General features: G+C 46.0%; 2 protein-coding genes across 2 annotated transcripts; both read right to left on the bottom strand.

Moving 5' to 3' along the window:
• Positions 1-2779: 2779 nt before the first annotated feature.
• LOC135080211 (uncharacterized) lies at positions 2780-4121 on the bottom strand. The gene is made up of 2 exons (XM_063974893.1): positions 4098-4121; positions 2780-3980 (listed from the first exon to the last, which is right to left on the bottom strand). The coding sequence occupies exons 1-2, from the start codon at positions 4119-4121 to the stop codon at positions 3519-3521; spliced, it is 486 nt and encodes a 161-aa protein (XP_063830963.1). The 3' UTR covers positions 2780-3518.
• On the bottom strand, positions 3917-23993 carry LOC135080212 (protein bicaudal D). The gene is made up of 16 exons (XM_063974894.1): positions 23620-23993; positions 22144-22284; positions 15199-15423; positions 14670-14907; positions 13498-13813; positions 12612-12759; positions 11801-12050; positions 11511-11627; positions 11221-11337; positions 10931-11047; positions 10018-10204; positions 9782-9861; positions 8689-8868; positions 6329-6586; positions 4499-5864; positions 3917-4133 (listed from the first exon to the last, which is right to left on the bottom strand). Exons 1-15 carry the CDS (start codon positions 23833-23835, stop codon positions 5554-5556), a joined length of 2901 nt encoding a protein of 966 aa, XP_063830964.1. The 5' UTR covers positions 23836-23993; the 3' UTR covers positions 3917-4133; positions 4499-5553.

Here is a 23993-nt window from a genome sequence, read left to right on the forward strand (position 1 = left end):
ATGCCTATATAAAATAAGTGATCTAAAGTGTTATACAACTGTATAAAGATATTTGGTTAATCGCTCATAATACCACCACCGGCCAGGGGCAGCAGACATCGAGCGACGCCAGGCAAAGAAAAGAGTAAAAAATACTGAACTCAATACAACATCTGAATACTTAGCTACTATTAACTAATCCGTATCTTGGAAGTCAAACATGTGCAACAGCGCCGGTCAGACGTTAGCACCTGCCATAGCGATAACAATTAACAGAAATAAATAAATTATGTGATAATTTCATGATGTCAAAGACTTGTCGCATACTGCGACATAAATAAGGTAAACATAACAATGTCAAAAGAGAAAACAGGCACGGCATTTAAGTAGACAATAGAGAAATAACAATAGTGTAATCATAAATTGATTCTACAACCATATAATTTATTATGTCGAGGGCGCCCCGCGCGCGGGGCCCGGGAGTGACTAGACATATACACAAACAATACTTCAACGATGTCTGCTGCTAATAAGCTACGAAAGAAAAAATAATACTTAGAAAAAGATAGTCACTAAAGCTAGTATGGTAAGTCCATCGTTAAGTACACGAAGAGCAATCTATTATAAAAGCTAGTCAATATTTATATCTAAAAACAATAAATGCAAGGCTATGGTCCGCGCCCCGCGCCCGCTCCGGCGCGGGGCCTTTGAGCTATGCAAACAAATTATGCTACCGGTGTTCAATATTGCAAATCAATTTCACTACTCGAGAGCGGACTCCCGCTTAGATAACGATCTATTAAGTATACAAAGGTTAACGTATCATCTAGGTCTATACCTAAATCAGTAAAAATACCTACTAAGGGCGAGTGCCCACTACATGGAACGGTCGAACTAGCCTAAGTCCAGCGAGTGAGAGAAACGACTACGTCATCGACCGTCCGCAACCTCGACGCGGAGCTGCCAACACACCAATAACGTAAATTATATCGTAACATTTCAATAATATTTTGTAAATTTTGTCTTATTAAATAGAACGCTGGTCGGCTCGGTGAGCAACGTCTTTGAGCAACTTCGAAAGTCGTCCTGCTAAGATTTGTGGACTTCGTCAGACTCACTGCTACCGTTTCCGTGATCAGAAAGGGGGAAAGAGGGCGTAAATCATTATGTCGAGTCGACCAGCTCATGGACAAGAAATGGACGCGAGTGGCGACGCCACAGGACGGCAGAAAGCGCGCCGGGGCCGGGGCCGGACCGGGCGCGGCCCGGCGGCGGCGGGCCCGAACCAAACAAGGAAACACTACGAATACAACTAGAACAAGATGGACGAAAGTATTTTGGCAGAGGGCCACAACAACACAACAAACGTATCAACTAGAGAACAGATTACATAGTCTTTTTGCGCACACAATGGATGGACATCGATGAATAATTTTAGAAATTTTTTGGACGTACTAAACATTCGTATCGAGTGGAGGATCCGTCGCTATACTATATACATAACTATAGAGAATCGCAATATCGATCTTATTACATAAATATCATTACACGTAGCATGTATACGATAAAAAATAATGTCGCCCGGCTCTATCGGTGATCCTCGCTCGAACGCGACCGAACGGTTGAACCGCTTTCCCCGATCGCGGGCGATCCAACGGTTCGGTCGCGACATCGAGCGCAACAACTGCAATAAATACATTTAAGATAATAAAATACACCGATCCTGTTACAAAAATACGGTAAACCTCGATCTCGCGACGCGCAATAAATAGAAACCACGGGAGAGGCGGGGGCGCCGACGACGCCGCCGCCGCTCCGCATTAAATAAAATCAGTCAACATTACTCCTACGCCGCCGCCGGCCTCGGGCCCCGCCGGTAAAGTTAAACTTTTAATAAATATTCGTGAGCCGCGCGCCCCTGCACAGTTTGACGGTTCACGGGGGCTCGGGGGGCGCGCGGCGCGGCGGGGCGAGGCGGGGGCGGCTCGATTACATTACATTTTACAAAACGTATAAATCACTCGGCCGGCGGGCGGCCGCGCACGCTGGCGTCGAAGTCGATGTTCCGATCGAGGTATCGTCGCTCCGAAACCTCTCGAAGAGGTCTATTCCACTTTGATCACCTGGCTTTGATGACCCAGGTGATCAAAGTCCACTTTCAGCGACAATTTAGTGTCCTTTGATCACCCACGGATACGATGCCCTGGGTGATCAAAGTGGACCCCAGTTAAATTATTATTTTAGTGTCCTTTGATCACCTACATACAAATCACACCTCCACTTATACTTAATGTACGGACAAACATTGTTCAGGTAAGTAACGCTTTAAAATATTTCATGCTGTAAAAAAATTTACTATATTAAGAAAATGTTTGTACAGTCGCAGAATGAAAAGGTTCGTCACCTTAGTGTCGGTTTTCGCTGCTGCTAACATTTAAATAAATATGACGTTTGCTAACAAATAAGGTTTTGCTTGTTTATTTTTCTATCCCATCAGTGCAATGCAATGATGACATTGACCAGTTGACAATAGTTTTTTTTTTATTTAATAGAATTAATAATGGCAGGTTGAACCAACAAGAAGGTTTTAGTTTATCAATCATAATAATCTTCTTGACAAGATAAATCGTCAAACAACTTTGATCTGGATAATTTTGAACTTTACTGACGAACAGTTAAAGATTATTTTCTCTAACTCGAGATTATTCTGTAACATAGTTTCAAAAGGTAATATGTGCTCGCGATTCGTTGAAGGAATCAATTTGAAAACTGACGAACCTTTTCATTCCGTGACTGTACTTACAATTGGACATGACGTGTCTATTCAGAGGAGGTGTGATTTGTATGTAGGTGATCAAAGGACACTAAAATAATAATTTAATTGGAGTCCACTTTGATCACCCAGGGCATCATATCCGTGGGTGATCAAAGGATACTAAATTGTCGCTGGAAGTGGACTTTGATCACCTGGGTCATCAAAGCCAGGTGATCAAAGTGGAATAGACCCTCGAAGATGACCGAGTCCGCCGCGTACGGCGGCCGGTCGCCGGCGCCGGTCGATACATCGATGGTCCCGCGCTGCGGCGGTCCGGTCCCGCGCGGGCGCCGAATTCGTGGGCGCTATCGCACGAGTGTAATCGTAAATTCGTAGCTTCCGCACTAGAAGTCAATTCGTCACGTCGCGTGACACACTGAACGATGAAAAAGTACCTTTCGATAGATTCGTGCACTTCGGAGTACCTTTGGTTCTTATACACGTACCTTACGTAGTACACCTAGATTTTTATGCACTAGTCCTAAGTAATTTGTAAATTTCTTTATCGATATTTTAACTACTCGCCTCGGCCTTCGCTGACGGCAGAGTTGCGCAGCACCAGCGCTGCGATATTTCACTAAGAGCACCCTGGATGAGGTCGATCGTGTCCTAATTTCCGGTCTACATCATCCAGTGAAACCGCGAAGGCTATCGGAACACGTCACTCCGGGACTAAAAAATGTACGAATCTTTCGAAAAATACCAAAACGTATCTTTCGCATCGCTACTCAGCGAGTGTGTTCGTAGCACAACGGTTCGTAGCACTGGGCGCGTCCGTAGCACTGGGCGCGTCCGTAGCACAGGGCGCGTCCGTAGCACTGGGCGCGTCAGTAGCACTGGGCGCGTCCGTAGCACTGGGCGCGTCCGTAGCACTGGGCGCGTCCGTAGCACTGGGCGCGTCCGTAGCACTGGGCGCGTCCGTAGCACTGGGCGCGTCCGTAGCACTGGGCGCGTCCGTAGCACAGGGCGCGTCCGTAGCACTGGGCGCGTCAGTAGCACTGGGCGCGTCCGTAGCACTGGGCGCGTCCGTAGCACTGGGCGCGTCCGTAGCACTGGGCGCGTCCGTAGCACTGGGCGCGTCAGTAGCACTGGGCGCGTCCGTAGCACTGGGCGCGTCCGTAGCACTGGGCGCGTCCGTAGCACTGGGCGCGTCCGTAGCACTGGGCGCGTCCGTAGCACTGGGCAGCTAGCGCGAGGCGTGCGGCGGCGCGTGGAGCAGCGCGCGCAAGGCGGCGGCGGCGGCCTTGAGCGCCGTGACGAGGCGCTAGAAGTCCCGGCCCCGCGCGCGCGCGCCGCCGCTCGCCTTGGGCACGCGCCGCGTCCGCATCTCGCGGTCCACCTGCGGGAGGGAACAGCACTATAGAATAAGGTCACGTCACTTGCTACTGGCGAATACAGTGGCGCCAACAGATAAGCGCTGAAGCGGTAGGACTATCGCTTAATGCACTCATCAGGATAGCCACTGTAGAGTAGGGTTATGTTAAAAGTCAGCGGTGCCAACTTTTTAGTATAAAAACGATAGTCCTCTTTGAGAAGTTATGAAACATGGCCTCACGCTGAAATCAAAATTTGCTTTACTCAGTTCTAGAACCACTGCTGTGAATACAAAGTTAAGTGAACTATGAAGCCTGAGATACCACGGCGAGGCGCAGCAGCCGGTGGAGCGTCCTCACCTGCCGCCAGCAGCGAGACACTCGGCCCTACCTCCAGGTCCTCGAGGCGCTGCGTGAGCGCCAGCTTCTGCTGCACGGCGAGGCGCAGCAGCCGGTGGAGCGTCCTCACCTGCCGCCAGCAGCGAGACACTCGGCCCTACCTCCAGGTCCTCGAGGCGCTGCGTGAGCGCCAGCTTCTGCTGCACGGCGAGGCGCAGCAGCCGGTGGAGCGTCCTCACCTGCCGCCAGCAGCGAGACACTCGGCCCTACCTCCAGGTCCTCGAGGCGCTGCGTGAGCGCCAGCTTCTGCTGCACGGCGAGGCGCAGCAGCCGGTGGAGCGTCCTCACCTGCCGCCAGCAGCGAGACACTCGGCCCTACCTCCAGGTCCTCGAGGCGCTGCGTGAGCGCCAGCTTCTGCTGCACGGCGAGGCGCAGCAGCCGGTGGAGCGTCCTCACCTGCCGCCAGCAGCGAGACACTCGGCCCTACCTCCAGGTCCTCGAGGCGCTGCGTGAGCGCCAGCTTCTGCTGCACGGCGAGGCGCAGCAGCCGGTGGAGCGTCCTCACCTGCCGCCAGCAGCGAGACACTCGGCCCTACCTCCAGGTCCTCGAGGCGCTGCGTGAGCGCCAGCTTCTGCTGCACGGCGAGGCGCAGCAGCCGGTGGAGCGTCCTCACCTGCCGCCAGCAGCGAGACACTCGGCCCTACCTCCAGGTCCTCGAGGCGCTGCGTGAGCGCCAGCTTCTGCTGCACGGCGAGGCGCAGCAGCCGGTGGAGCGTCCTCACCTGCCGCCAGCAGCGAGACACTCGGCCCTACCTCCAGGTCCTCGAGGCGCTGCGTGAGCGCCAGCTTCTGCTGCACGGCGAGGCGCAGCAGCCGGTGGAGCGTCCTCACCTGCCGCCAGCAGCGAGACACTCGGCCCTACCTCCAGGTCCTCGAGGCGCTGCGTGAGCGCCAGCTTCTGCTGCACGGCGAGGCGCAGCAGCCGGTGGAGCGTCCTCACCTGCCGCCAGCAGCGAGACACTCGGCCCTACCTCCAGGTCCTCGAGGCGCTGCGTGAGCGCCAGCTTCTGCTGCACGGCGAGGCGCAGCAGCCGGTGGAGCGTCCTCACCTGCCGCCAGCAGCGAGACACTCGGCCCTACCTCCAGGTCCTCGAGGCGCTGCGTGAGCGCCAGCTTCTGCTGCACGGCGAGGCGCAGCAGCCGGTGGAGCGTCCTCACCTGCCGCCAGCAGCGAGACACTCGGCCCTACCTCCAGGTCCTCGAGGCGCTGCGTGAGCGCCAGCTTCTGCTGCACGGCGAGGCGCAGCAGCTGGTTGAGCGTCTTCTTCTCGTCCTCGGCGCCGGCCAGCGCTTGCGTCAGCTCGTCCACCTGCGTCACGTACTCCTCGCAGCGCGCCGCGAACATCGCACGCAGGCCTGAAAGCAGACACATTTTTTTTTTAATACGGAGAAAACCTTTGCTCACGAGGGGCAGGATGTAGGATTCTCGGCACCCTAAACAGAATGCTACTCTGTCGCACGTAGACTTGCAAACGAACACATTTTTTTTAACGCAGAGGAAATGCTTTACATCCCTGTGTGTGGAATTCCCGGCATCCTTAAAGGGTCGCTGCTCCGTCTTGAAAAGGACGGGGTATACCCACTAAAACTTCCACGGTGTTTCTTCATGCCACGAGTGGCGGTGTCGCCAATAGCCTTAGATTTGCGCGACAAAGCAAACGCATTCTTTTAAGGAATTGATTATCGAGAGATGCAGAATCCTGCAGGCTTTTCTGAACATTGCAAAAATGTATCACTAATAGACAACGGACACTCAAGAGTCAGGCAAATTAATCAATCAGTAAAAATTAAAATCGAGACATGATTTAAATGATACTCACTGGAGAATGTAGCCGCGTCCTCCTTGAGCAAGCGGAGCTCGTTGCGGAGCTTGAGCATGGTCTCGGTGACGATGATCTTCTCAGTCTCGTACTTGGACTTGAGGTTGGCGAGCGCCACCTCCGCTGTATTCTTGTTGGACTTGAGGACGGTACGCAATGTTGCGATCTGTTCGCGCTTCGTGGACAGAAGCGACTTGAGTTTGATGACTTGTTCTTGGAGTTCCGCGAGCTCCGCACCGCGTTCTTCGGTCTCCATAACTGGGGAAGGGGTGAAGATTAGAACAGGTTAAAACATGCCTTTGGTAGGCTTTGAAATGATAATGTGTCTACTACATTTTTCCTTTTCTTGGATAGTTATAAATAAGAACTATTTAAATACATAAAGATAATGGGTACATAAGAAAATGTCTATCCTATGATTAGGATAAAGGAAAGTCCTGAAAAGGTAAACAGTAAATAAATACTATGAACTAACTACTCTCCTATAAAATACTCTAACTACTATAATATAAATAGAAAGTTCCTTAATACACTATCTACATAAAATCCAGCTTAAATTCATACTTTATACCATCATCTTCACATAATATACTGCAGCATCAACGCGCACGAAATGAAACTTGTCTTCACCGAGTCTCTTATACTACTCAACATGTTGTCTCCCTTACTCTCTATGCTTCTCACTTCGCTTTGCTTATAGCGTAACACCTTTGCCTGCAGTAACTTTTCCTTCCACAATGCATGCAGATTCAAATCTTTTTGGTTAACCTTTTTCGTCATATAAGTCTTCTTGACATGCGAATAAGGGAAAGTAGTCTTTGACAGCGTTGGAATAGGGTTCTTTTTCTCGTACGGAAAAGATTTGTTGTTCCAACTATCTTTGCTTGTTGCAATTTGAGCATTTAAACCAGAATCGTTTTTTGATATGTTTTCAAAATAGTCTGTGATCTCTTTGACTGTTCGTCCCGTACATACGGAGCTTTTGGAGTCGCTCAAACACTTGTCAAAAGACTTTAACTGGGATATAAGTTGTTGAAGTTTTTTCTTTGTATCAGTTACTTTTATTTTGGCGTTGTTTTGCTCTTTCATTTTCTTTGCCAAGCTGGCATTTTGACCTTTATGCTTGCAAATCGAGTTTTCATTTTGCGTTGATCCTAGGGAGGGGTAAAGGTTAGTAGGGGTTAGTATTTTCAATCAAATTATAAGACCACTGAGATATCAGATGATCATATAACTTGATAAAACAATCGCTGTTGGTCAAAATAGGTATAAAAATCGACACATACCTAATCCACAATAAAAATGTCCATTGAAAACAATAAAATTTCGTTTAGAAAGATATTGTACGAAGCAACGATTTTTACACTATTTTGTACCAGCATTACACATGGTCACCATATACCGTAAATAAGATACGCCCACAATAGCATCACGTGGACACCATAGTTGACCACGCCTACTACGTACCTAAGAACGGTTTTCACCGTGATTTTGGCAACGACGATGATGAATTTGACTTACCTGTTTGATATTTGGTTTACATGAATGGTAAATACAGCCAGGCTGCTGCCACGGAGTATGTCAACCACTATTGATCAATCGATGGAAGTGCTTAATCCTTAGAAAGTAGAGACCATCGCGTAACGATGTCATTAGCTGTTGGCCCCAGTTCCTCTTGGCCATCGTCTCTAGCGTGTCATCTCCAGGTCGGCACCAGTCGAACGTATCATGTAGGTATACCAGGACGCTACTTTTCCTACGTTCCAGGTCGGCGACTGTAGCATGTACCAGGTTGTTGTTTGTCGCACGTATAGATCGTTTCATCCACGAAGACGCGCCCCACCAATTTTTGGTCGAGAGAAGCGCGGGGTGCGGGGAGTTTGATCCGAGCAACCCGAGCGTCATTATTGAAGTGTGCGTGTACAATTCATGGATAATTTAGCGTGTACCGATAATACTCAAATATTAGCGGAAGAATGGTGGGGCGCGTCTTCGTGGTGAAACGATCTATACGTACCAGTTCAATGCCTGTCTCACTTACCAGGTCTCTGACGATCGTAAGTATCTGGATGGCACCCAGTACGGGGTCGTACCAGGTCAGCGTCTGTAGCACGTATTATGTTCCACATACCAGGAGGGTGCCTGACGCAAGCACCAGGTCGCTCGCTACCGTATGCGGCGCGCACGCACACACTGACAAAAAATTGCGTGGATTAGCGGTGAGGTGCGCTGAATTTTGTGAGTGTGTGCGTGCGCGCCGCATACGTATTGGCGCGCGCTCACGTACAAACCGCGCTCGGTGCGTTTCTATGAAGATGACCTACTCATTTGTATTTACTCTGGTATTATTCCCCACATACCGGGCTGGTGCCTGTTGCGCGAGTCGAGCGCGGTGTCGAGCGCGGCGCGCAGGTGCGTGAGCTGGTCCAGCAGCGTGTCGGCCGAGCGCGCCACCAGCCCCGCGGCCCGCAAGCCTTCCAGCTCGCCCGCCGCCAGCGCCAGAGCCTCGTCCTCGACGGAACGGCCCTCGGAGCCGCCCACTGAGAATTAAAATATACGATTAACGACACTATTGCTACAAACTTAGAGCTCTTTTCACATTTAAGGCTGTGCTCTTCTACAGACCGGCCTTTGGATCCGTCAACTGAGAAATCATAACATACGATAGGCGCCACTACTGCCATAGACTTGGAACTCTTTTCACATTATAAGGCTTTACGCTTAAATCTAAAGGCGCAAAAAGCGGATACCGACTCCAAACATTCGCTGCGGGCATACGCATTTTTATTACACCGCTAGTACACGGGCCACGGGTGCTCATGACGTGTGCCCGCGCAAATTTTAGCGTAGGTCATAATGCACACACAAGAAGCAGAATGTGTAATTAGAAAGTTGACATCATTAATCGATAATTTTAAGACACATTAGTATTTCAAACGAAACAGACTGAGCTCTTCACATTGTGCTGAATGCCAATTGATATTTAAGTGATTTTGTTGAAATTCCTTAGCATCATCTCATGTTATTGTATACTGTTATCCCATATCTGATCATAAACAAAAGAAGTATGTTAATGAACTCTCTTGAACCGTTAACAAGATCTGGCCATAAACAAAAGAAGAAAAAGAATAATGTTAATAAACCTTCTTCGACCGTTATCCAAGAACTGGTCATAAACAAAAGAAGAAGAATGTCAATGAACCCAATGAGGGCTATCGTTTTTATACTTAACAGTTGGCACCCCTGGCGATTGACAGGACCTTACTCTACAGTGGCGCCATCTTGATGAGTGCAAATGCGATAGTCCTCCTACCACTTCAGCATTCACCAGTTGGTGCCACTGTCTTCGCTACTAGCAAGTGACAGGATCTTACTCTACAGTGGCGCAAACTGGTGAGCGCTAAAACGATAGCCCTCATTAAAACCAATTAAACATAGACATGTGACACTCACCGTCGGCGTGCCCCGCGTGCTCGAGCAACAAACGCTCGGGCTGCGTGCCGTTGACGGCGCACACGTGGTGGTAGATCTGTCTCCGCCGCCGTCACAGCGCGCCCGCTCCAGACGGTTGGACTATAGACATGCGACACTCACCGTCGGCGTGCCCCGCGTGCTCGAGCAACAAACGCTCGGGCTGCGTGCCGTTGACGGCGCACACGTGGTGGTAGATCTGTCTCCGCCGCCGTCACAGCGCGCCCGCTCCAGACGGTTGGACTATAGACATGCGACACTCACCGTCGGCGTGCCCCGCGTGCTCGAGCAACAAACGCTCGGGCTGCGTGCCGTTGACGGCGCACACGTGGTGGTAGATCTGCGCCAGCGTCTCTGCCGCCGACGCCAGCGCCGGCGCCGCCGTCGACAGCGCGCGACCCGCTCCTGGAACATAAAAAATGTACAATTAGCCACACGTAACATAATGAAGTCGCGATAGCCGAACAGCGAGAAATCTGAAAGAAAAAAATGCGCGCACAGTCGACCGCTAATGAAAACAGAAAAGTCTAGTGCGAACTATAGCGTACCGTGTATCTTGTATGCATTGATACGAGTCAGGGATCAACAATGCATTGAGCGTGCGTGTATTATATTGACGCACGCGACGAAACCGCTGCGGAACATCAGCAGCGCCATGCTTTAAATAAGCCAATGACGTCAACATCTTTCAGTCATCTTTAAAATGTAATGCAATATGTACGATCGGCCGATATACGCCACCGATGTCAGCGTAGAAGAAAGTCAAGTCTGAAGAACGCAGTCATGTAGGTATAGTCTTGTCTGTGAGCACGTAGAATTTTGTCCAATGACCCCAAGCTACCCATCCTTATCGCTCGCGCGTAATTATATTGCTGTCGCGACTGTGTGGTGGGCGCCCGCAGTGAGTGTGCGAGCACTCTCAACTCATTGGACAAAATTCTACGTGCTCACAGACCGGGCTTTAGCAGCTGTAAAACGAGTCAGATGGTACTTATACGGACTTTTGCGTCGTCTCGATGTCAGTAAAATCCTTGCGGTGCCTCTTCTCACCACTAGTCCACATTATTGCCCTGAAGCAGTAGCAGGGTTAATCTAGGACGTACAAAAGCGCTTTTTTGATTGAAAACTCACCGCCGGCCAGCGTGCGCAGCAGGTCCGCGTCGGCCTGCAGCGCGGCGCAGCGCACGTCGGCCTCGGCCAGGCGGTCGCTGAGCTGCGCCAGCTGCTGGCGCTGGTGCGCGGCCGCAGCTAGTGTAGGACGAGGGGCGACACTCACCGCCGGCCAGCGTGCGCAGCAGGTCCGCGTCGGCCTGCAGCGCGGCGCAGCGCACGTCGGCCTCGGCCAGGCGGTCGCTGAGCTGCGCCAGCTGCTGGCGCTGGTGCGCGGCCGCAGCTAGTGTAGGACGAGGGGCGACACTCACCGCCGGCCAGCGTGCGCAGCAGGTCCGCGTCGGCCTGCAGCGCGGCGCAGCGCACGTCGGCCTCGGCCAGGCGGTCGCTGAGCTGCGCCAGCTGCTGGCGCTGGTGCGCGGCCGCAGCTAGTGTAGGACGAGGGGCGACACTCACCGCCGGCCAGCGTGCGCAGCAGGTCCGCGTCGGCCTGCAGCGCGGCGCAGCGCACGTCGGCCTCGGCCAGGCGGTCGCTGAGCTGCGCCAGCTGCTGGCGCTGGTGCGCGGCCGCAGCTAGTGTAGGACGAGGGGCGACACTCACCGCCGGCCAGCGTGCGCAGCAGGTCCGCGTCGGCCTGCAGCGCGGCGCAGCGCACGTCGGCCTCGGCCAGGCGGTCGCTGAGCTGCGCCAGCTGCTGGCGCTGGTGCGCGGCCGCAGCTAGTGTAGGACGAGGGGCGACACTCACCGCCGGCCAGCGTGCGCAGCAGGTCCGCGTCGGCCTGCAGCGCGGCGCAGCGCACGTCGGCCTCGGCCAGGCGGTCGCTGAGCTGCGCCAGCTGCTGGCGCTGGTGCGCGGCCGCAGCTAGTGTAGGACGAGGGGCGACACTCACCGCCGGCCAGCGTGCGCAGCAGGTCCGCGTCGGCCTGCAGCGCGGCGCAGCGCACGTCGGCCTCGGCCAGGCGGTCGCTGAGCTGCGCCAGCTGCTGGCGCTGGTGCGCGGCTGCCGAGTCGGGCGGCGCGGCGGCGGCCAGCTCGCCGAGCGCCGCGCCGAGCGCCTCGAGCTCGCCGCCTGACACGCGCCACCAGGTTAACCAGCGGCCGGCGCGAGCGGATATGCCGCCTTCGACTTTCTCGTCCTCCTGAATGTACACAGCAAAAGATCGGTTAAGACATTACAATCGATATTGACGTTAGAGAGATACCGACGCTGGCAAAACGCTGGTGGAATAGCAGCCTAGGGTTCAATAGCTGTCAATAGCTTCAATTAAACAACAATCTTAGCATTATGTTTCAATGAAGGTTTTCGCGTATGAAAGATCGGACGGCGAGACGTGGATGTGGGGTCTGACAGCTGCGTGATTGGTGGATTTTGACACATCTGTCAATGTCATGTCAAAAATAACCAATCATGCAGCATTTGGACCTCGTGTCTACGTATTGCCATGTGGCGGATTTTTCATACGCGAAAACCCTCATTGGCAACTAACTTTGATATAGGGACTGTTTACTCTTGCGCTTTACACAGAAAAAAGTAAAGAGCAATTCAACCTTAGATTGCAACACCTGCGTTGGAGAATATGGTGAATAAAGTATACTTTAAAGGGCTCTGGCAAAATTTTGCCACCATAAGTCGAACCTTACTCAATACTCATTTATTATAAGGTTAAGGTCGAGAATTATGTAAGTATCATCGTATCTACTGACCAGCGGTGCACAGTCGCTGTGCAGCGCATGCAGCGCTGTGACACGGGAAGCAGCGCGCGTGAGACCGGCACGCAGGACCGCCGCTGCCGCGCTCTCGCTCTCCGCTGTTGTCTGTGCCGCTCGCATCGACGCCGATAGCTGCGTCTGCAGGCGATAAACAACGTTAAAACAATGGAGTAAGGGTAGTTTTATGGTAGAGGAATTACGCTGATAGCTGTGTCTGCGCACGCGATAAACAACGCTAGAACAATGTGGTAAGGGTGGTTTTGTGGTGGAGGAATTAGTTATGGTTGTATGAATGCAGCAGCGCTCTCACTCTCCGCCGTTGTCTGTGTCGTTCGCATCGACGCGGATAGCTGCGTCTGCGCAGGTGATAAACAACGTTAAAACAATGCAATAAGAGTGGTTTTGTGGTGAAGGAACGGATTATGGTGTCACGTATGCCCAAGCAGGAATCATTTTACGATAAACGCTTCCCATCCACGTTGTCAGTAAAGCCAAGTCCTCTTAAAAGGCGTTAAAATCTCGTATGACATCCGTGCAAGTGATTTGAACAGCTCACTTCATGCTTGTCACTGCTTGTTACATAAGTCTTGTGACTAAATCAAAAAGCAATGTACAGTCAGCATCAAATAGTTCGTGACACCCAAAGTAGCCAAAAATTTCGCAACACGTCTTTGTAACAATTGAAATAAGGTTGTGTTGTCAAGTTTTATGCCACTGGTCACGAACTATTTGTACACACGGCCACACTGTTAACTATCCATTTACGTTTTTGCTCTCGCTCTCATCAAATGGTGATTCTTTGCGATAGAACGAGATGACATGACTGGCAACGGGCAGTTAACACTGTTGCCGATAGTACATGTATAATGTTCTTACGTTCTCGTTGTGCGCCTGCTCCAGCTGCTTCTCCAGGCGCGAGATCTCGTGCAGGTGCACCTCGGAGAACAGGTCGGCGTGGTGGTCGCCCATGGCCGACGCCGGCTCGCCTTCGTCCCCTGTGCTGTCCCCTGGCGTACTACAACACTTACGTTCTCGTTGTGCGCCTGCTCCAGCTGCTTCTCCAGGCGCGAGATCTCGTGCAGGTGCACCTCGGAGAACAGGTCGGCGTGGTGGTCGCCCATGGCCGACGCCAGCTCCGCCGACCCGGAGCCGCCTGGCTCGCCTTCGTCTTCTGTGCTGTCTTCTGGCATACCTGAGAAATAAAGGTCATTATTGTTAGATAATTTAGTTTTTAAGTTATCATTTTGCAGTTATAATATGCTTTACAACTATGGTATGTCCACATTGGTCATCTTGCTCACCTTCCTCTTGAGTGAGCAGGATGTCGAGTGAGCAGGATGTCGAGACTACGTTCGACGAAAGCTCTTTGAAGCTGCAGCTATAATAATTTGTAGACGAACACAAAGCTCATAATACTGAATGCCATAGGCCAATCATTGGGTATCAAGCTCCTTCTTAACAACTAACTTGGCCTCCCTTTCAGCCTGAAGCACTTGCAGCGCTTCGACCAACTGCCGCTTAACTCGATGTAACTATGGCTATGGATACACATACCTCGTATACTGAATGCCAGATTCGTGATTTTGTACGCGGCCTCCCTTTTGGCCTGCAGCGCGTCTAGCGCTTCGGCTAGCTGTCACTCAGCGCGATGCAACTAAGACTATAGTCTGGTCTGCGAGCACGTAGAATTTTGTCCAATGACCTCAAGCTACACCCATCCTTATCGCTCGCACGTAATTATGTTGATGTCGCGCTCGCACACTCACTGCGGGCGCCCGTCGCACAGTCGCGACAGCAATAATGAATGAAAATGATCTAACTGATGCTATGAATGTATGTTTTATGTCACCTCTGTCTTATTTGCTTTTTTTTATTTTACCTCTTTTGTCTTTTGTGATGTCCATGGTAATAAATGTTTCTTTCTTTCTTTCAATATTAATTACGCGCGAGCGATAAGGATGGGTAGCTTGGGGTCATTGGACAAAATTCTACGTGCTCGCAGACCGGGCTTTAGACGCAGTTACAGTAGATTGTATACAAACACAAACCTCGTATACTGAATGCCAGATTCGTGATGTTGTACGCGGCTTCCCTGCTGAGATGCGCGTCAAGCTCCTTCTTTGCGGCGAACTTGGCCTCTCGCTCAGCCTGCAGCGCTTCCAGCGCTTCGGCCAGCTGCCGTTCAGCGATGCGGCGCAGCGCTGCAGTTTCATCGGCAGCCGCGCGCGCATTTTCCGCCTCCTCGCGAAGTTGTCGCACTTCATGCTTTAGGCCTTCGAATTCCACCTGTGAATTAATGTATGGTTTTTGAGAAAAATATATTAGGTACCTATTCACTGAATATTTCGAGTGATGAAAACGCGACTAATCCAACATTTGTTTCTTACCAACTTCTGTATGGCCAGTTTGGCCTGTAATAAATCCTAACCAGCGAAGGTTAATTAGTACCGGAGGAAAGCTTACTGTCTTAAAACCCGCAACAATCAGGAGGAGTTCGATGCCACAATATCCACTACTCCTTCATTTTAAGAATGAGAAATACAACACGGACAAATTGATTGTTAGGGTAAAACTTACCTGTGACGACCGGAGCGCCGAAACCTGTTTCTGCAGCGATATGTTCTCGTCTTCCAGATCCCCGATGTCCACCAGCAGTCTCTGCTCGCGCTGCCTGGCTTCCCTCAGCTCAGCGCGCAGAGCCGCTCGCTCGGCCTCGCGCGTGGCTTTGTCCACGCCAAGCTCCGAGCTCTCGGCGAGCAAGCGGTCTCGCTCGCTCACCACGCGCTCTAGCTCGTGACGTAACTGTGAAAGAAGAAAAGGACTTCGTTAATAAAATATATTATACAAAATAAAAACCTAAGCGTTGCCCATAAGGAACCTTAACATGTTTCATGTTTTTGCCATATTAGCGCTTGGAGACCAACTTTGGCAAGTACCTACTAAGAAGCGCCGTAACTAATTCAGTCACCAATGTCTACAATGCAAAGGCAATTGGATCGTTACGCACGAGAATTATAGTCATGACGAAGATTGAATCCAAATGCTAGAAAGTTACTTTTTCTAAATTAGGTAAGTAGTTGTTTCTAAAAGCTTTGGATGTGCAGCGATTTCACTATAATTTCAAACCATTGCATTGGCTGCGCTATATTCGATTTATTTAAGTAAAGAAACGTGTTAAGCGCGTCGCTCTCAGGCTTAAAGCCGATAGACATTTCATTAGTTCACATGAACAATCTAACCATTCCATTGTAGAAATTCTATTGCAGTTTCAACGAGGAATAGTTCCGCTAATCCCCTGATGATAATGATGAGAGACATATTCATTTTACACGGACGTTCTAGACAGCAAAATTATTAATGAGACAGAAATGTACACTTGGTTTACGTCTGAAACTCTCATTAAGAGCACTGGACGTATACCGCTAACATAGTTTCATCCAATTAGCCTCATACGAAACCAGCGTAAATACACCCAAGTTGTACCTGAGCAAATAGCGCTCCAAAAGGCTAGGCCGACGCTGGCCGGCACTTTGCTGATTGCTCCTGTTTAGCTACACAAATTAGGGGCGAGGTGCGGCCGACATAAAATTTTGCTGACGCGATAATATTTGAGCTGCGAGCTCGTAATGAAAAATACTACCTCGGATTTTTCACCCATAACTCGACTTCGACGCTTTTAATTAAAATTTTAACCATAAATCAGGTCAAGGCTCGACACCTGTGATAAACTCACACCGTTCCCCAGTGTAATGCTGTAAAATAACAAAATCGATGATCCCACATTATTTTACGTTCGGAAGTTTTTCTCACGTAACGTTTTTTGTCATTAGTTATTGCACACGCAAGAAAACGAATAATTTTTGTACCTTTTAAATCAATTAAAACTAACAGTTTACATTACATTTATATCGCTAACAGTTTATTTTGTTTCTCTATTAAGTGCAATAATATACAAAACATGGGCGAATAAATTATGATGATTACGAGTACATACTACCAAAAAATTTAAATGAATGCAATTTAAATACACACTTTCATCTGCTATGTTAATCTATAATAATTAGTCTAATTTTATCAGAGAAAATCTGAAATAAGTGGAATGTAAAAGAGATTCAAGCTCGCGCAGAAAGCATTTACATTAATTAAATACTTTGTTACTTTTTCAGTATATTACCTAACATAGTGTTGGTAAAAGAATTTTAACGACAAAGAATGAAACCATTTAGGGACTAATGTGAAACAGTTACAAAATGTAAAGAATGCGAATTACTGTGAAGGAATTAAACGCTGAAGCAGATAAAAAATGCATTTTTCCGTTATCGCTCGTTCCAGCACAACGAATAAAGAAACAATTGTAACATAATCGTTCGTATATGTGATATAGGTTTTAAATCTACCGAAGAATAAAGCGAACTGCTCATGTATTAACGGCGGACTGACACGCGTCTACAGCAGGATGATTTACTGACACGCGAGACAGATATTTGTAAAAATTATGTATCCCTTGAAGTGTTTCAGTTGATAAGCCAACCCATTGATTTAATTTTTTAACAAAGTGAAAAAAAATGCTTTTTCATACAAACAAGAGCTTGAGTAAATATGAAAAAGAGTTGGTACCTACTTCAATTTTGTATTTTCGCTACTGTAAGGAACATATCGTTAGTTTTTGTGCGATTAGAGAAAAGTAATTATTTTTAAGAGCCGATTATAATTTAAAGTATTGTAACCAAGAGAAGTAATAAGATATTTTCACACAGCTACGTGAGCGTAAAGCCGGTCCCATTTGTCTCATACAAATGTCACACCCCATTTAGCAACCGATTATCCTTTACTCCGTTTACTCGGATAGCAGTGCCTGTGATTGAGTTAATTCTGTGTCTCTAGATGTGTTTAATTGAAAATTTTGACATCGGGTTTTTAAAATTATTAATTATGGTTACCACTTAATTTGGTCGAGTCCTTCAATGACACCCCAGCTTCCTTCTCGTTAAGTTAAAAGCCTTTATTTCCCATTTGACGAAATAAAAAACCACGATTCTATCATTTCTATGCATTTCCTTAAGTCTTCATCTTAAAACGCTGATCTGTCACATTAAGCACCGATAATACGTTACACCTCCGTCTCTAGCTCATAAAGTTCACTACTACCACTACCATATAGGTCATAAAGGTCGAGATTTCGTGCTTAGACAGCACAAAAAGGAATGAATGAACGTCCTTTTATATGGTGTATGGGGTATTAATATTATTTAAAATGCAGTGCTTCTACAAAGAAACCTGCGTGGTAAACTTGATCAATAAAGAACTTGCAATGTCATAGAAATGACGTATCGTCCTTGCAGGTTGAGTCAGGCAGGCATGCATGGCTAAAGCAAACTACTGATAGTGATAACAGAATCGACCTACATAATACGTCATTCATACAACCTTATTACCAGATTTTTCGCAGGTTTCACTTTCAATTGCAACAGGCTAGTTTCCTAAGAAAAACTTTACGTCCGTCAGTTACATTATCAAAAAATACTGGACACGTATATTTTTCTTTATCAATCAAAAAAGTAATTACGAAGTTATGGAGCGTTGAAGTTCCGCGTGACGTCACAAAGTGCTACACTTTTAAGTACGCCTGGACATCACGGGCTTCTTCTTATGAACTTTGGCGCGCTTTATGTCTATCAATTTTCATTAGTTTGAAAAAGTTAAGAACAAGTGTCGAGTATTTTTTGATAAGTTACTGACGGATTAATTCAAACTCTTGCTTTTTACCCAGAAAACATCCCTATTAATAAACTATTTATATGTCACCCTTCATCATACGGATACTCGGTATTGAATACTCGGAATATCGGTTTAATCTTGAGTACATCATACTGGATTTGGGATGCTTCATACTATACATATACAGAAGAGGGTGTGAGTAATTGAGTTAAAAGCAGGAGACTGGACGAGAACAATTGCAGGAATTTACACTGCCACCTTAGTCATGCACTAATGTAATGTATTTTTGGGTATGTTGTCTTAGGAATACATGCTAAAATGAGCTGTATTATGAATGCTTTCTTAATTGAGAATCGGATTAATAGAGCTACAAGATATCATTCATCTTTAGATATTAGAAACGCCCCCAGCTATAAATCTATATTTCCTAACAAAGTATCTCTTCCATTTGCCATTTCTCACAATAGAAAATGGCAAAATAAATAGCAAAACTATATTTGCTACAATCAAATGTTTGGAAATTATTATGGAAAGTGACTATAAATGGGCCCACAGCGTGTTCCCTTGGCTGAGGTCCAAGCACTAAACAACTGTCAACAATGTTCCATTATCTGAGTAAACACAACATGAAATATGAGCGGCACTTCGGCAGGCCAGCCCGCACGACGGGACACCAAATAGATAAATACAGTACCTCGTCGCCCCCATTCATCTTCAGCGTAATTATTGTCGCATTATTTATCACACAACATACACTTGGCACGATATTCACCGCACGCTTTTCAAGACACTAATGCACTACGTTTGTGCATTTTTAAAAATCTACACACCATTGAGTAATGCGTGAAAACGTGAATCAAGGCCGGGCAAATAAAAATGTATTTCTGGATCAGTGTTATGGATTCCCGACGGCTGCGCTTACGCCATTCGCGGCATTACATCACGCGCGATAAAGGTCTTTTTGGTTCACGCTCATATTGAACCGTGATTAAGTTGTGATTAATGATGATTACTTTAATATTTCCGAGAGTATTAAAACTGAGTGCAACTGAATATTTCTTCTTAAAAGAAAATTGAGTGCGTTAGGAGGCGTCGACTCGCGCGCACTGTTCGAGGGCCGACCGGCGACCGATGATTCACATCAATTGCTCCCGTTTCATTAAAATGAGCGTAGGCATTCGTCAGATGCGTCTGGGGAAACGAAATTGTCTAATGAGAAAATGACGCGAGCGACTCCCATGCAGGGGCTTGTGAACTGTGCCAACTTCCGCTCGCTAATCAATCGCACATTTTCGCGTGAAAAACTTGGAAAACCGGTTTTTATTATCATTCCGAATTCTAAACTTGGTGGAAATTACTATTCAATTTGATGCATGTTCACTTGCTACTGCCTACATCTGTTTTTCACATTAATGAAAATTATTGAGATTTTCCAAGCCTTTTCAAAACTTTTGCTATTAAAATAGAATGAAACAGAACAAACATTGAAATATAATTACAGATTTTAACCGTCAATTAAATAACACAACAATGCCAATACTCCTTAATGTTCCTTCAGTCGGATATCCACCTACCACATTATGCTTAATGATCCATTTAAGATTGATAACCATTGAAGCAAAATAGATAGTGCCGTTTATCGATGACGTTCTTTAATTATGATTAACTTCAGATTTTTTTTATTGAGAACCATTGATACATTTTTTGTAAAATCTACTACCTTTAAGTTAGTGACTGAGTTTGCATTATTTATTTTAGAACTAATTAATAGTCCATAAGCAGTAGTAGGCTGATTGTGTTGCGACTTCAAATGCATGCGACAAGTTTCAAATCCAGTAACCGCAACGTCTACATGGTTTGGCGATTTGAATACCGTGAACTACGTCAGATGTGGTTGCGGGTTCGAATTCCGATGGCCGGTATGTTATTAAGTACATAAATAAACGAACGTTTACACGCGAAGATATTTAAATGATTTTTAAGAATATATAATTTTATATAATATATTTATCTAGTCACCACAGAAGAAGCTCTGCTTTTTTCAGACCAGGTAATTGTTATGATAGTTGAAAGTTATGACTGTGGTTATGACTGCTGTTTAAGAAACGGCTGCTTACAAAGTTAATTCATTCCGATATTCTCAACTTATTCCCATAAAAACAAGAAAGTAATAATAAGTTATGAGTATCAAAGCCTCGTAGCGTAACGACCAAGGTAATAAATGCAGAAAGTAGAATTAAAACGCGGTATTTCAGCAGGATCTATGTAAATTGAAACATTTTGCAAACTGCGTTTGCGTTTGCTTTTATTTACGTAATATCATTATTAAAATGAGTTTCCTAAAGTACTTTCCATAGTGTGTATTGTAAGAACACATAACATTCGCGGGTGGTTCTAATTCTAACTAATGTATGCTGAAAAATGGTAGAACAAAGATGAAAGTGTGCTTCAGGGAGAACGTTTCATAGCGCAAGCCCACAATTACTAGAGTAGAAATTAATGTTATAATGTCGAGACTCTAATCCGCGACCAAACAGTAGATATTTATTTTATTTGGAATGGCAGATATCCGTTTGCTTTTGCGTGAAACTATAAATTAATTTAATGGTTACTGTAATGTCTATAGTCTATAGCGGTGGATCTATACCTACGTATGTACTTATATCTATGTATGCGCAGGCGACGCGCCGCCCGATCGCGGCACGACCGCCCAGTTGTCAATATACTGTCTAACGCTAAACCCGTGTTTCCTTGATACACCTCAGTTACTAACGTCTCAACTTTAGTCCGCGTTACGAGTTATTCGTCATCTCGCACCTCTAAAGGTGCGAGTTGGCACCTTCTGTTTCTTATGTCATCAACTCGCACCTTTTTGAAATCTGACGTGTTTATGTATAGTCATCTACAAAAATGTTTTAATAAATTACTTATATTGAATTATGTAAGACACTTGCAACGACTTGAGTTTAATAATAAAACAAAATGTACCTCGTTTAGTTACTAATGATGTTGATAGATGGCGTTTCACGGCTAGTTATGTTAATGTTATTATGGAAATCACTACATGCCCGACACACTGAAAGTTTTTAGTTTCAATTCGTTTTTATTTGACTGTACTTTTGAAAAGGTGCGAGTTGACGAACAAAATAATAGGTAAAATCGGAATTTCCCAACTCGCACCTGCTAGCGAGTTTGACAGGTGCGAGATGACGAACAACCCCCGCGTTACACCCACGATTATTAATCTTCTTGCAACAAATTGTGCAGAATTACAGAACAAACCGGGTCGAATTGGCGACTCGACTAATTTCCAAGAATAACATTCAGGTTATTTTAAGTTTTCAAATATAGGATACGATAGGACTGGCATGTCTATACATAGAAAAAAGTCCTTAAATTTTATTAGAATAAAAATAAAAGTTTTCAAATACAAATAACTAATGTGTTTTTTCTCAATTAATACCTACCATCCCTAATTTCTTTTCAACAAGAGTGATTGATTATACAAGTGTTTATCATGACCACATGTCTTGGTCTTTTTTTTTTTAAATACCGACATTTTATACAGCGCCATCTAGTTTCAGAGTAAACTTGTACTTTTTAACCAACATAGAAAACACCCAATATTTAGGTACACATTAGTTTTTGTTATCAGAATAGTAATCTCTGGCATAGTAGTCTAGTATGCAAACCACTATGCCAGGTTTAGTGCAGGGTGCAGGGTGTAGGGTACACTAAAGTAATCACTAAAATGTACCATACACCCTATATGTAATATACGTATTTTTTATTTATAAATCATACCTGTTTGGTCTCACCCTCCAGCTCCAAGATCTGAAGGGTGAGCGAGCTCTCCATGGCTGCCGATTCGTTGAGGAGGGCATTTTCTTGTTCTATTCCACTTCTTGTAGTGACTTTTTGTGTTGTGTCCAATTTCATAAGTGCCTGTCAACAAAAAAACTACATTAAGAAAACAATAATCATAATTAGATTGCGTAAATCTTGTGTCATACACATGCATACATACCCCCCCCCCCCCCCCCCCCCCCCCCCCCCCATAGGGTTAAGTTTGAAACAAAAATGTATTTGGTCTATAACAAACCTACAAATTAATGTTATTCTGAAGTTACACTGCTGTAGTTAGTACATATCAGAATTTTCTCAAGTAAAAGAGAGCAGAAACCTTTTACATAAAACTGAAATGTATGTCTTTGTGGGACATTAAGGCTGGGTCGCACCATCAAGCCAAGCATCACCTGCAAGACGTCTTAAACAAATGTCAAAAATCTGTCAAACTCCATATCAAAAGCACTGGTTATCTATTGGGTTTTTTATAAAAAGGGAAAAGACTACAGCATTATCTAAAATACTACCGAAGCGGACTAAAGTATGTGTCTCCTTGAACACTTGACATTGGCAGAATCACCGCGGCAATAAATAGATAGATAGATAGTCCAAAAAAAAAGTTACTGTTAAAGTGGTGCAACTCAGCCTAAGAAAGCCAAGAAGTAATTATATCTTTAAGAACTATAAAATGCTTCATTACATACATATTAGTATTTATATTTCTATTTACTAAGAAATATTTGTAGAAATATTATCTAGAATAAAGTTTTATTATTTAAAAAAAGTGACTGAGATGGTCAGACTAATTATGCATTAGAAACAAATGCCTGTATTTATAATTTTTGTCTTAAAATAACTAATAAATCATTCTTAAACAGTTTAAACAGGCTATAATGGACAGCTCAAAGAAAATATTGTATCAAACAAAGCACAACAAAGACGCTACCTATTTAATAAAACTAATTCATTGAAGGTGTTGCGAATAATATTTAGTTTTTAAATAGTTATTACCTAGATTTTATCATTGTATGTACCAACTGTACTAAATAAATAGTATAAAAATATTTGGATTCATATCTATTCTAAAAAAGTTCATAATATTTTTGCTTTACTAAAAACTTTCCTTGTGTAAACATAACACAATCTATGGAGGCAGAAAGTTACAAATTGATGGAATTGTTTTAATTTACTGGTTTAATTCGATGTAAAGGAAAAACCCGTTAGTTTATACATTACTAAGTGATTCTGTGAAAGAAATTCACTATGTAGGTTATAGTGAACAAATATTTTCCACTGACTGCAACTTTTGAAAGTAGTTCATAGTATGAATACAAAATTGAAAAAAGACGTTAAAAATTTCAGCTTCTGCACGATTTAATGTACTCATTAATGCATGAAAAGTGAAAAGAAAGAAACAGAATGTAGGCCACTAACCTCTTGTGTGATTTTAAGTTCATGTCTTGTGTTTTCGTAGATGCTTTCCAATTCATCGTATCTCTGCTGCAGGGCGCTCTTCTCTTCCAGGAGCACCAGCCCGAGCTGCGCTGACTGTATCTTCTCGCTGCTGGCCTGGTCGAGCTCTCGGCTGAGCCTCTCGATCTCCGCCTGCAGCTCGATCACGGACATATCGCTTTGGGCCGTGGCTGCCATTGCGACAGTTAGACGGCCGGGTGTGTAATCTTCATAAACAAAGTAAATAATCTCAGAAAAACAACGATATAAAACGTGTAAAATCAATTGTTTCTACATTCTCCCAAAAGTAAAACGTCTTGACAGCTCGTGGACAGTTCGCGTAGTGATGTGATAGT

Source organism: Ostrinia nubilalis, chromosome 17 (genome assembly GCF_963855985.1).
Source record: "Ostrinia nubilalis chromosome 17, ilOstNubi1.1, whole genome shotgun sequence".
Classification (NCBI taxonomy): Eukaryota; Metazoa; Arthropoda; class Insecta; order Lepidoptera; family Crambidae; genus Ostrinia; species Ostrinia nubilalis.